Source organism: Carassius gibelio, chromosome A9, assembly GCF_023724105.1.
Source record: "Carassius gibelio isolate Cgi1373 ecotype wild population from Czech Republic chromosome A9, carGib1.2-hapl.c, whole genome shotgun sequence".
Taxonomy (NCBI): Eukaryota; Metazoa; Chordata; class Actinopteri; order Cypriniformes; family Cyprinidae; genus Carassius; species Carassius gibelio.
The window spans coordinates 12,621,801-12,636,349 of record NC_068379.1 but is presented as its reverse complement, the minus strand read 5'-3'; the positions used below and the strand labels follow the sequence as shown (position 1 = coordinate 12,636,349).

At 37.1% G+C, this 14,549-nt stretch overlaps 1 protein-coding gene across 3 annotated transcripts in view; it reads left to right on the top strand.

Moving 5' to 3' along the window:
- LOC128019643 (bone morphogenetic protein receptor type-2) overlaps positions 1–14,549 on the top strand; it is a 67,427-nt gene that overhangs the window by 43,926 nt on the left and 8,952 nt on the right. For 2 of the 3 annotated variants that reach the window (XM_052605735.1, XM_052605737.1), the window contains exons 4-8: positions 6,741–6,851; positions 6,951–7,042; positions 7,181–7,411; positions 11,464–11,578; positions 14,384–14,544. In XM_052605735.1, coding sequence (XP_052461695.1) covers positions 6,741–6,851; positions 6,951–7,042; positions 7,181–7,411; positions 11,464–11,578; positions 14,384–14,544 — 710 coding nt within the window. The remainder of the gene's footprint in view (positions 1–6,740; positions 6,852–6,950; positions 7,043–7,180; positions 7,412–11,463; positions 11,579–14,383; positions 14,545–14,549) is intronic. The other variant, XM_052605736.1, reaches the window with a different exon arrangement.

The following is a 14,549-nucleotide window of genomic DNA, read 5'->3' as shown; positions in this document are numbered from 1 at the left end:
TCACAGAGGATTCCAAATATAACAGGGATATCAGGTCTCACTGTCCCATTCATTTTGATGATCGGCACACATTTCCGCTGGTGGTTTGCCAGTAAAAATGTAATTGTACCGTCTTATGCCGTAATGTTCCCAGCCCACACTTTTGGCAGGTCTGGGTTACTCTAGACTTCTCAATCTTGTTAAAAAAAAAAAATAAAAAAAAAAATGGATGTTTTGTTTAGATACTGACACATTCATCAGAATTATGCATTTTTATACTTTATAAATTGTTACACCAATGGTTTTCAAGCTTTTAAATGCCCACAAAAATATTCAAAGACCCTATGACCAAGGAGTTTTTGTTGTTGTTGTTGTTGTTTTGTGATTTACCATTAATGATGATGACTTAAAAAATTATTTGGAATAAATTTCTATTATGATTATTTCTATTAAAATTATGCCAGATGTATCCACTTTAAGAGAACACATTGTTGGTGAATAGGAGACAAGAGCATTTTAAGGATGACCTTGTTTGTGAAACCCCTGACTGATTGCAGATGGAGCACTCTGCTATTTGTTTCTGTTTTTTTTTTTCACAGATGAGCCATTGCCTGGCTTTTTCGTATAGATCATCTTTTGTGCATTGTGGTCAATGCTGTTCTCATTCAGGCTATCTGTCATCTGCTGTCTTCATATTGCTCTGTGAAATCTGTTTCGTTTTTCGCAGTACAAGAGCTTTATTTTGTCTGTCTCTTTTGTCATCTCTCTTTCTGTCTGTGTCTCCCTCTCTCAATTTCCGTACTTTATTGCTATGACAAATGAAAATTGCCCAGATGAAATCTTTTTGTTCACATTTTCTGCATTGATTTTGAGGAAAAATCTGTGGAATCGATTAGGTATAATGTGTTGACCTGAACTAACATGCGAGTGCCACAGCCTGCGGTAGACAATGAACAAGAGTGCTGTGCTCTTAAGGATAGGTGAAAGCACAATTAAATTAGCCATTATGTTTAATAAATAATGACTCGAGAGGCAAAGGATGTGTATGACTTTTGTGAATGGCATTCCGAATCTGCGGAAGTCTGTGGGCTCGGATTCATAGCTTAGAAAGCTTTATTGAGTTGAAATCTCGAAGGAGAATGTGTATAGGAGGAAATTCTTCCGGACTGCTGGTCATTGTTGTACTTTAATGCAGTTTTGCCTCCGCTGTAGATAAAGCAAATAAAGAAGTTTGTCCCTTCTCGAAGCTCTGCTCTGAGCCGTGCCAGCGAGCTGATAGCCAGCAGTTCGTATGTACGTGCGTGTCTGTAAGAATTAAATTCCACAACAGCATGTGCCAGAAACACTAGTTTGAGTCCATCATTTTATTGTGCTGATGAGCTGTCTGCCAGCGGAGCATCTGCTCACTTCCCTTAATTAATTTATTCATTAGCTGTGCCTCTTTTAACCTTTACACAGTGAATGGCAAGAGTTTTTGGGGGTGGAGAATGAGTCTGCTTGATGAAACTCTATTCAAATAGCAGTGAAGGTTATATAGTCTGAAAAAGGCTTTGCACATATAGTATAATTAGCAGGTGTGCAGAAAAGGTTTTTCAGTCTGGTTCTCGTGAGAGCACCTGGAGATTTGGTTTGGTGCTCACACTACACATAACGTGACCCATTAAATATAACTATAAACAAATAAATCTATAATAGTAATAATAACTATTGCAGTTTATTTAATAAAAAAAAAAACAATAATAAAGTGCGATAATACTATTGTTTTTAAATATAAAGTATTAAATAATAATATAATTATTTTATAGTACACTTAAAACTACAATGATAATATTAGCATTTTTTATATTTACTTTTTTATATAAATTTTCAACCGTAAAATCGGCTTTTATTTTGGCAGGTTGACAGCAAGTGAGTGTGTGCGCTGAAGAGTGAAGCGCATCGGTGGCAGTTTTGCGTTTTGCTCTGAAACCAGCAGCGCGTAGCCTAGATTTATGCTTTCAGTTTGAATGGAAATTTTATTCAGTATTACAGTTAGTTGATTTAAAACAGTGATTGTGCGTTAACAGCTGTCAACCATGTCAGTGCGCAAATGAGCCTGAACTTAGTTATACAGCTCATTTTTTATTTCGGTTGAATGCGCACCTGCACACCACTTTTGTGCATCCTTAGTGATTAGGACTGTATCAATATAAGATTTTCATTCATGATTAATGTGGACAAAATAATGCTAACAATACTTAGATCTAAATAAAAAATTTTTTTAAAAAACGATGCTATCAGTCTAATTTATCTTTAAATTGATTTTGTGTTTTGTCTTTTTTAGTCAATAAATAACCCTCAAAATAGGAGTGTAGAGAGGCAGAGAGATATTTTATAACCATAACTAAGCAAAAATGTAACAAAGAAACAGTTGAGTGCCTATTCCTGCAGATCCTGTTTGCCTATGTTATTATATTGTATCTATATATTTGTTTGCGCTATCAGTGTATGGGACCTTTGAAATGACTGAAATAATTTGGTGAAGTGATATGGAACTGTAATGCGGTTGACAGACCTGGATCTACTTCCTACTGTAGCTGAGCGATTCCTGGAAAATAACTGCACACTTTAGAAACGGAATCAAGCATTCAGCAGCCCCTGGTATAAATGTATTTAAATCGCAGTAGTTTTATTTTGATTAATCGTGCAACTCCAATATTTAATTTTTTAATTATGACTGTTATTGTCAATATAAGTATATCGTGACGTCTGTGCACAAGACCTACAAATCATGGCTAAAAACCCAAATGTTTTATGTAGTGTGAATTGTAGCCAGTCTCTGAAAAGCCTGTTTTGTATTGTGTTACTGTGCAGTTGCTATGGAGTTCTGCGGCCGGTTGCATAAACTGCTTAGACTAATCTTAAAAAGCTAGTCATGGAATTTTTTTTTCCTTATAGAGTAGACTGGTCATAACTTTTCAAAATCGGTTACAGAAAGGTAGACTGGTCTAATTTGAATAGAGAAGTAGGATTGGTTACCCTTTGGCTAATTGCTAGTTGGATAAACTAGTACTTAAGACACCGTCTTAACATAGTGGCTATTTTTATGCAACTGTCCTCAGGTTTGTTGTCTGATAGTTTTTGGGTTGTGTGGCCCCCTTCAGAAAAGCCCACCTCCATTATATTCTAGCCTGTAGATATGCCTTGGATCTGAGGTTAAATGCAGATTGCAGCCGTGTTGTATTTGTCTGGCACATGATGATGTATTTTGTCAGTTTTTCTCACTCTCTTTCCTATCATCCAGCTCTGAAAGCTGAATGTAGGACAGAGGATTCCCATCGAGTGGCTTGTGTTGTCCTCGCCGGTGGGGGGATTCAGGTAGTGATGTGAAGTCCTGTTGTGGTAATGGCAGCATGAATGTCTGCCCGCTCATGAATGACTCTCAGTAGAGTCTCGGAGCCGGCAGTCTTTGAAATTCTCCCACACAGGCTTTGTATTAAGGATAGGATGCATATCTCAGATGTGACTGCCTCTCTGTTGGAAAGATCCTGTGTGGTACCCATAATCATAACATGAGACGCATGTTCCTAAATTCCTGGGGGGTGGGGGTGGCAGTGAAACAGAACTGGACTTTCTATTGTGTGAAAAAAAAAAAAAAAACAGCTCATTCAAAATCATGAGTGATTAAAGTTTTGGGTGACCAAAGTCTCCTTGATGAGTTCAGTTTCTGTCTTATAAAGACAATAAAGCTTGTCAACATTTTTTTTTATTATTATTATCTTTAAGTCTCTAATAACACCAGAGCCATTAGGAGGATGGATTCTCACTTATAGAAAGCATTTGATTGGACAAAAAATGGTGTAGTGCAGGATGAGTCATCAGTATTTTTCTGTTTTGTTCTATTGGAGATGTCAGTTTTAATATACCTGCTAAATCCTTGAATTTTGTCAGTGTTAAAGGGGGCCTTCGGATGCCACATGCACTTTTACAAGCAGTTTGAACTGAGATGTGTGTTGGGAGTGTGTGTACACAACCACCCTAAAATGATAAATATCCATCCAGTGTTTGTTTTTTTTTTGTTGTTGTTTTTTTTTAATCTACAAACATTTTTACCTCTTTCTCAAATCGTATTTTATAGTACTGACAGAAATACATAATAGAAAGTGAGGAAAGGTACACATTTAGGCAAGACCGACTTTATTGCAGAAAGGTTGTGACTTCCCTGGGTTGCCAGGCATTATGAGTTTTGGTTACCCAGGGAAACTGCATCTGTCCTGATGCTCGGTGTCTAGAAGTATGTGAAGGACAGAAGTTCAGCCCATGATGTGATCAAACATGAGGCTACAGAGAATCATCATCATGTGTCTCCATGAAGGACATAACATGACTGGAGAAGAATGTAACGTGACAGCAAACTCCTGTGGACTCCTGGGAGTGAGTTATGCAGTGTGTTAAAAGCCATTAGAAACACTGTCATGGCAGTACCACAGTACAGTGGAGATGGTAACATTATAGAATAGAAATGATCCAAAAACTACAGTATGAACAGTACAGTATATCATTCATTTTAAAACACGCTCATCTTTTATTTTGAATTAAAAATATTTTCTTAATATAAATTGCATTTGTTTTTTATATATTTTATATATTTTGTTATATTTTATTTGGTATCAAATGTAATAATATTCATAGATTTTAAGTGAGGGTTTACTCTGTCCATTGACAAATCATTTGTCTGTCCACACTAACAGTAAAACTACTTTGTGACGTGACACAATCACAGCCAATAAGAAGAAATGTGACGTTTAATATACTATTATTATGCATAACAAGTTTTTGAGCCAAATGAGATGATATTAGGGGGGGGGGGCATAGAAACATATAAATACTTTTTATTTGTACGTTGCACGTCTTGTATATACCATGATATTGAACGATTGGTGTATACCATGGTGTTTTATGGTACTTTCAAAGAATGCAATAGTATAACCCATGTATATCTCAATGATATTGTTATATTTTATACATACAGAATTTGAAATATGGAGATGTGAGAAAGGAATGAGAGCTTTCATAATGGACAGGGAGCTGGAGGGAGACATACAGGAAGTAGAATTGTTCATACAGTCTGGAAGAGGGAGGGACGCTCAGACATTCTGCCTCCGAGCTTAATGCCGCCGGCTCCAAGACATGTAAACGGTGTCTATGTATACGTGAGAATTAGTGTTTTTTCTATCAATATCTATAAATGCCTGTGTTTTATCCTCTGAGCGTTAAATGAGCGTGGCTGTGTCTGAGAGATCACTTTCCAGAAGCGAACACCAGCATGCTGTCTGACGCACTGCTGTGGTTTGAATCTCATATTTATTGATCTGTCTTGAGAATCCCAAACCTTTTTGAGCTTTGATAGTGTAACACTGCAGGTCTGGTGCCGGTCTAGCTCCTGCAGTAGACTTTTTTTTTTCTTCCCATACATCCACAGTCATTGCCTTGAAGATAAACACAGTTAAATTCCACATTTCCATTTCCATTCTGCATGAATCAGTTCAGAAATGAATTAAAACATGTAAGCATGCCCAGTATGCTAAGCCTGATTTCATCTGAAGTTTTATTTCATCATCATCTCAAAGCAGTTGCGTGAAGGGGTTTGATTTTGAGAGGCTGTCGTACCATTTTATGTGTTTGTTCTCTTTCTCTGGGGTTGAAACTGAAATCCTAAGCTGTGGTTTTATCATTCCTACTCATCTTTCTCTGTCTTTAGCTCTTTTGTGTGAGAGTGGCTTTCTTGCCTTGAAGCTCTCACTCTTGTATGCAAGGACATGTCTGTGTCTGAAGCAGAGTGCGAAAATGGAGAAAGAGAAAAGAATGAAAAGCTAAAGAAAGCTAGCATTGGGTTTAATTGGATTTTGAAGGCAGCGGTCTGTGTGACTCACGCACATTTTCAGTCATTTTGATAGATGATGCTGACTTTTCCAACTGTGATTTAGAATGTTTTTTTTTTTTTTTTTTTTTTCTGATTTCCTTGAACTGAAGTTAATAAGATTTCTTTTGGTGAGTGGACTGTTAGATTTGAACAGAAACTGGTGGACACATTTGTATGTGTTCAGGATTAACAAATCACATCAAAAGGGCAGATATTTGAGAATGAATGGAACGTTTCCGATTCAGCACCTGTTAAGCTTAATGTTAATGTGTTAATGTCATAGAAAAATATTATCTACTTTTACCTCACTCAATGCCTCGGGCAGCAATAGACAAACTGTTTATCAGGATGACACTTTAATAACTTAATTAACATCAGCCAAAAAAATAATAAATGTAAAAAATGCTGATTATTTAGCTCACATCTCTCAAAAACAAGTGTATTATTGTTCTTGTCCAGCGAATGCATATTCACATCTTAAAAAAAAAAAAAAAGTAAAGACTGTTATAATGGTACAAAATATTTATATTTCAAAGGAATGCTGTTGTCTTTCTGGTTTTGAAAACTTTAAAAAAAATATGTAAATTCAGCTTTTCCATGATATAAATCACATTTTAAAGTATATTAAAATAGTAAACAGTTGTAATAACATTTCACCTGCTTAATTCTTAATTATAAGTGCATTACTATATGTTTAATGATTGTGGTTTATTAATGTTTTTTTTTTGGTAATTGACAGCATGTAGATTTTTTATTCATATAACATGAAAATTCAAAAGCTAAAATGTGCTTAAATGCAAATAACGATTAAAGGTCTAACATGCCTCTCTTTCTTCTTCTCTCTTCCCTCTTTCTCCAGAAGAGCAGCAGCCTTTGCACAGAGATGAGGCCATCTTCATCGCCCTCGCGTCTGTCTCTATACTAGCGGTCTTGATCGTGGCACTGTTCTTCGGCTATCGCATGATGATGGGTGAGATGCAGTACTCTGTGTACTGAGTGGCTATTTACGAAAAAAAGGTCATGTCATGTTGTTACAGTGTTGTGATGCACTGTGTGTGTGTTGTTACAGGCGAGTGTAAACAGCGTCTGCACAACATGGACATGATAGAGGCCGCACCGTCAGAACCATCTCTGGATTTAGACAGTTTAAAACTCCTGGAAGTGAGTTCAGCTCTTCTAGATGCCACCAAATATGTGCACATAAAAATTTTTGATTTTGAATTGTATTGTAATGAAGTCGAACCATCTGTATTTGTTCAACATCTGCTACAATTGACTCCTGACTATTTATTTATGCAGTTGATTGGTCGAGGACGCTACGGTTCTGTCTATAAAGGATCACTGGATGAACGCCCAGTTGCTGTAAAGGTTTTTACCTATGCCAATCGGCAGAACTTTGTGAATGAGCGCTCTATCTACCGAATCCCTCTTCTGGAGCATGACAACATCGCTCGTTTTATTGTTGGCGATGAGCGTCTCACAGCGGATGGGCGGATGGAGTACCTGCTGGTTATGGAGTACTATCCTCATGTAAGTATGAATCTGGTACAAGCCCTTCTTTCTCACATCCTTAAAGTTGTATGTGACACGGCTCTGGTGCCCTGCTTGGTGTAGTTTTCCACATTTTACCTTCATCCGTCCTTTATTCCTCATCTCTTCGTTTTATTCTATTTCTGCCAAAGTCGAGAGTGGAATCGAATGTCCTGACGCTATCTGGTCAGATATTTTTATCCATGATTCAGATGCATTTCCAGCAGGCAGCATGAGAAGGGTGACTTGGATGTCAGCTTTGTGTTTTAGCTGTGCCTGTTCATCTTTCTCTCTCTGAATGGCTTCTCATTGTTTTCATTCACTTATTCTGTATTCGTCTGCCAATTGCAGTCAGATAAAGTGTTTTTCTGTCCATTTTAAATACAGAGATGAATTCACTAAACAGCTGCGCCACTTTTGTGAGAAGTGTTTCAGCACTAATTTCTCTGTTGTATTCAATAACCACCTGCAATCCAGTGCAGTACTAAATGTGCTGAAGTGATGTGCTGCAAGAATGATGTTTTTTTGGAATAGTATCCCTCGACAGAACCCAATAGGATTTTTCCATTGGCTTTTGGATTTTTGCAGAAAATAAGCTCTGTGATGATCTTCACAAATGAACACAGCTATGAAGTTTGAAGCCCTAAATACAATTGCAAAATACTAATACAATACAAAGTAAAAAGCTTAAAAAAATGTTTAGGTTTAAAGAATGACCTTAAAGAAGCGTAAAATCAAGAGTGAGTGAGTGACATACAAGACGATGGAGGATGATTTAGTTTCCAGATGAAATGCAAAAGCACCTGTTTGGCCATATTTTCGATTTTGAAAAGCTTGTTGACTTTTGCAGTTTATATAAGGTGATTTTGGAATGTTCTCATTTGATTGGTTACACGTTGTTTGGTAATTTTTACTTTATTTAAACTTTGTCTCATTCTATTATTTTATTTGACATCAAAGTGTATGCTGTGCCTTCAAGCTTTCTTTTTCGTTTTGATAATAAACGTTCTACGTTTCTTATTCATTTGGTTACATATTATACAGTACATCTACACTTATCCTATTTTCAGTATTGTATACCTATTTAAACCTATTTAAAAAGCTGAAGGAAAAGAGGGAACGCCCCTGCCCCTGCAGTGATACCGGTATTACCGGTGTCGTCACACATCGATTAACTCACAACCCTACTTTATAGCACTGTATTTAAGTCATATTTTTAAACACAAAAATGCCTCCTTTCTTTGTAAAGAAGGCTTTTTATACATTGATTCTACTTCAGAAAACTTCTGGCCGGGCATTATTAACACTGCATTTTAATAACATAGGAAAAATAATGTGTTCAACTGAATTTTAGATGTTTGTGTACGTTTTTATTGAACATAGTAGCAGTTACTCATCAATATTCATTAAATGAGTGTTTTAACTTCTCATATATATGCAGTTGAGTGCACTTTGAACTTTTTAAACAGTCAATATGGGAGTCTGGAGTGCTTTGGTGAAGCGATGCGTTACATTCCCAGTAAAGTACGTCAGATTGCAGTAGTCTGCTGCATCCTTGAAAACTTTGCACTCAGATCCTGCCTGCAAGTAGGGAAATTACGAAGTGCAAATTTCATTTAGAACAAAAGCATTTCTATGCTATCACCGTTCTTATTTCAGCGTGTTTATGCCATTATCTAATTTGCGGAATTCCTTTAATTGTGTGCCAAAACAATGCAAACACCACATACAAATAAACAGATCTATCTACGGGCACAGTTCATTCTTAGTCATACCCTCCTCAAAACTTCCGATAACAATAGCCCAGCGTTCTTCGCAACGTATTTCCCTGTACATTCCTGCTTGACATGTCATAACTCGCAAGTTTGTCCACGAGTGTGCCTGTTCTACCCGCCTGGGCCTTTTGAACGGCAGTGAGGAATGTGACACACCTTTATTGTGTCTGGCTGCAGACAGACAGCACTCTGTTGAGACATCGCTGTGTTTGCTTTTGCACCCTTTCACTTCTGATGCACTCGTAGCCTAAAGCCAAGGTACAGGAAAAACCCTTGTAGGTGAACGTTATCTTCCTATTTAGACATGAATTGACGGTTTGCTTTAGAACTCTGTGGATTATTCCTTATAATTCTGTATCTTTTGAACTCAAATAGAGAGAAATATCATCACTCTGAGTTGAAAAGTATGAACAAAAAATTGAATTGATTTTTATCATAAATGTGTGTGTGCTCTTCATTGTTATACTTGTCTTTATTTTGCTTAGCGACAGACTGAAGTCAAACTTAAGTGGGATCAGTTCTGAGTGAAATGTACCGTGCACTTCACCTGAAGAGCCATTTGTGTTGTTTTAAGTGGCATGTGTGCCTAAAAAGAGTTCTGAATCATCACTTATAGGGTTCCATGTCAGTTAGGATGCTGCCTTAGAAGACTATGTAGGCAGCAGACAGCAAACAGCACACTAGGTTTTGGAGCAAAGTCTGTGTCCGTATCAGTCAATGTTCTGTCTGTCACACATTATTAGAAAGATGGAATAACGGGACCAATGTCCGGACATAACATCATTTTTCCTGTCGCTATGGTAACAGGGAGACTAGGGCAGGGAAAACGATTGGCATTTGTGGCTCTGATGTACACTTGCAGGTAGATAATTATTCCTCTACCCAGAGTGCTCCAAAAATCAGTTGCACCCCTCCATCTTAGATGGCAGGTTAGCAATCTCTTGATCTATGTCTTGTTATTGGTAGTTTTTAGCTCAGATTACTGCAGAGACTATTTTCTATCAGTGTGTATTTCAGGACAAACTTTTTTTGCAATAGTATAATTGTTTGTATACACACACACACACACGCACGCACACACACACACACACACACACACACACACACACACACACACACACACACACACACACACACACACACACACACACACACACAAAATAAATAAAAAAAAGCTGATTTTAGTTATATTTTAACCATATAACTATACTAAGGTTTACAGTATGATGAGTTTAGTTATGTTTTAGCAGTATATTATATATTTTTTAATGTTTGTTGTTGATTTTAGTTATGTTATAACCATATTATAATACTGTATTTTTGTATTATTTTTAGTAAATATTTATTTTATGTATTTTTGTTGTTGTTGATTTGAATTGTAACTATATTTCAACCCATTTCAAACATTTGAATATTGGTTTTCCGTAGGGCAACTGCATGCCAGGCTGTGTTTTAAACTAATCTGACCGTCTACTGCATTCATGCACTCAACAGACACATCTGTGATTTGGTTGCAATGCTCAACCAAATGCAAAATAATGTTGCAAATAAAAAATTTCAGTGCAACATGAGTAGACCTAAATGAAATCATGTGACAGTCACTTCAGCCACAATAGTTTTAATTTTTAGTCCCGTGTCGCATTATTTATAAGAGCTTGTCATCAGAACAGTGACCGTGAGATTGCGATTCAACGTTAAACGCAGCTTGCCTCAGTGACCGTTAACTAATAAGCAACTATTTGCGCCACCTTTTGAATTTCTACAACACACACATTTACATCTGCCTCTCTAAAGCACCTCATGTACTGTATGTACAAAAGCTTCCTGTTGAAATAAATACAATTTACAGTGTTATTTCAGTAGTTTAGTTAGGGGGAAAATATGATCCATTATCTACTAGGCTGTTTGTTGATGCTGGTAGTTTTAATTGCGTTTCCTAAAAACCCCAGAGGCAGTTATTAGTTGCAGGCGGCCTTACATTACAACTTTGTTGAAGCTCCAATTCATTATTCAAGAGCTTCATAAGCTTCATATCTGCTCTGCAGGGATTTGAAATGCTGATGATAAAGCAATGAGGAAAAGAGATGTGTTGATGTGGATAAATTGTTGTAGAGCAGTGTTAAAATCTCAGTTATTATTTTCTGCAACAAGGATGTTACTGCTACTGCAATAAATATCACGTCCATGTTCTTTTATGTCCTTTTTAGTGGCGTCTTTGAGCAGTTACGGGTGTTATGTGTGTGTGTGCTAGTTTAACTGTCCTGTGTCTGTTTGTAGGGCTCTCTGTGTCGGTACCTGAGTCTGCACACGCTGGACTGGGCGAGCTGCTGTCGTCTGTCACATTCGGTCACCAGAGGACTGGCCTACCTGCACACTGAGCTCCTGAGAGGAGGTGAGGGTCACCTCTACATCTGTGCACACATCCCTCACTCTAACGCTTTCTTCATTTTTCACCTCCTTTAGGAATATTTGGATAGCCTCGGCAGTAATGAAGCCTTGTTGCTCGAAACCAATTAATATCTGTGTTTAAAGGTGAATTGTGTCATTTTCTCGAGGTCAGGTGAAACACGATTCTTTATTTAATGAGACCAAATGTAGGGTGCAACTGGATTTTATCTATTGGGAATTGGGGTAAAAATCTTAATGAGTAAAGCAAAATACAGTTTAAGATAGTTTTATTGAGCAGAAATGCATTACAATGATCAAACGTGACAGTAAAGATATTTATGATGGTAACAAAACATTAAGAATTCGGTTTTGAAAGTCGTTCATTTGTAAGTCGCTTTGGATGAAAGTATCTGCTAAGTGAATAAATGGAAACGTTTTTAACTTTCTATTTATCAAAAATGGTTCCAACATAAATATTAATCAGCACTCAACTGTTTTGAATAATAATCATAATAATAAATGTTTTCTTGAGCAGCAAATCAGCATATTACTGATTTCTGAAGGATCATGTGACACTGAAGACTGGAGGAATGATGCTGAATTTCTTTTGCATAAATTACATTTTAAAGTATATTAAAATAGAAAACAGTTATTTTAAATAGTACATGTAATAATACAATTGTATTGTATTTTTGATCTTATAAACATGCATAAGAGACTTGTCCCAGACATTTGAACAGAATTGTATTTACTGAAGATATCAATCTATGAATAATGCAAATTCACATTGTTTCTGCTAGTGATGGCTGATTCACCACAATAAGGGGTAATAATAATACTAATAATAATGTAATGGGTGTATAAATTATTAAAGTCTCATTGGAGAAATACATCCTAACACATCCCAGCTTGTAGTACGTACATGGGAACATGAGTCATCTGACCACTATAGGAGATTTTAAAGATCATAATTTCATCACTATTCAAGATTCCTTTAAAAGCCGTTTGATGTCTGACTTCAAATCTTCAAATAAGAAGCAAGTACGTATCTTTCCATTTCAGTGTCAACAGACTTTGCTTTGAGTTTGACTGGCATATAATTTAGCAGCGATATAAACCATCACAGAGCCCGGAGGCGCAGATGTGTTCATAAGATATGACAAGCTTTTTAATAAAGTCATGTAGAAAGAAAATAGAGGCTGAATACAGTCTTGGCCAAGATGGATGTTCTTGTTGTCATTATGTGCTGCTTTAGAGTTTCTTTGACTTGTTTCTTCAATAACTGGTTCTTGAGTGCTGAAGACTCGACACTCTCCGTGCCTCCAGCTGCCTTGTGCCTCCATAGCTCAGCAGGAATGTGTGCCTAACCACATGGGTTAAAAAAAGCTGCATGAAGCCACCCAAAGACTATCAGCGGAGCCAGTTGACCGCTCTGCTGCGTCACATAGAAGCTGCCTTCTCTAATCTGCACATCTGGGTCAGACAGAATGTTTTCTGTAAGATGAACGAGACACTATTCATTTTTCACAATGTGTCTTTGAACGGTGGCTTGCAATTAAGAAGGCTGTGTGCAAAGATTCTGGAGCTTCATAGCTGGAAATCATGTAAAAGCGTCTTACATTTAAAAAAAAAAATGTATATATTGTGATGGACAGTTTGAAATATGTCTGTTATCTGAGACGTTTTCCTTGGAAACAGGTTTTTAATTCAGCATGAAAACAAAATTGTGGGTTTTTTTTTTTTTGGTCTAATTGAGTCTTTTGCTCTCCCGTTGGTCCATAAAGGGCCGGCATGCGGTGCAAAAGAGATAACACTCGGCTCATTTGTGCGTCACGCTCCTCATGTTTCTCTGGGTGCTGCTGGAGCATCGCCAGAGATCTGCAGACAATCAAGTTCATTTCCCACTCAGCTGTCTCTGGCCCTGCCCTCATTACGAAGTGATCTCAGAGCAGCCGTCCACCGGCTTCCTGTGCAAGCCGTCATTACGAGCTGATCTCCGTACAGCCGTGGTTCATATTGCTCTGCCGCTGCCCTCATTACTGGCTGAACTTTAGAGCCAGACAGGCAGCATTCAGGATGGGGGAAGGACTGGGAGGAGAGGGCATTCATCCTGAAACTGTTACTCACTTCACGTGCTTCTCTCAGCGCCCTCTGCTGGCTGTGTTGTGCAAGTGGTTCATAAAGACTTCCTTTAAAACAAGGATGGATCTTTTGTATCACTTACTAATTTAATTTTTTAATAATACATTAAATACCATTCAGAAGTTTGGGGTCCAAGATAAATCTTTCCGTGTGATTAATGGGTTTATTAAAAATATAGTATAAACAGTAATATTGTGAAATATTAATACTTTTTAAAAGGACTGTTTTCTATTTAAATATATTATTTCAAAATAGAATTTATTCCTGTGATGATAAAGCTGAATTTTCAGCATCATTACTTCAGTCTTTAGTGTCACATGATCTTTCAGAAATCAGAAATATGCTGATTTGGTGCTCAAGAAACATCTATTATTATTTATTATTATTATTATTATTATCAATGTTGAAAACAGTTGCAATGTTTAATTTCTTTTGTGGAAACTGTGATAGATTATTTCAGGATTCTTTGATCAACAAAAGTATTTATAACTTAAAAATAGAAAAAAAGTCCAATACTTGGCCTACACACTAGTGCATGAAGATGTGAGATCCGTTGGGGTCAGATGAATGTTTTACTTTCATATCATTAGAGGGTGATGATTCTATGAAAAACAGCTGTGTGAAACCACTTCCTGAAAACTGTTTGAACGTGAACTTTCCTTCACAGATTTGTATAAACCTGCCGTTTCACATCGGGATCTAAACAGCCGTAATGTTCTGGTGAAGAACGATGGCACATGCGTGATCAGCGACTTTGGCCTGTCCATGAAACTGACGGGAAATCGCCTCGTACGGCCTGGTGAAGAGGAAAATGCCGCCATCAGTGAGGTCAG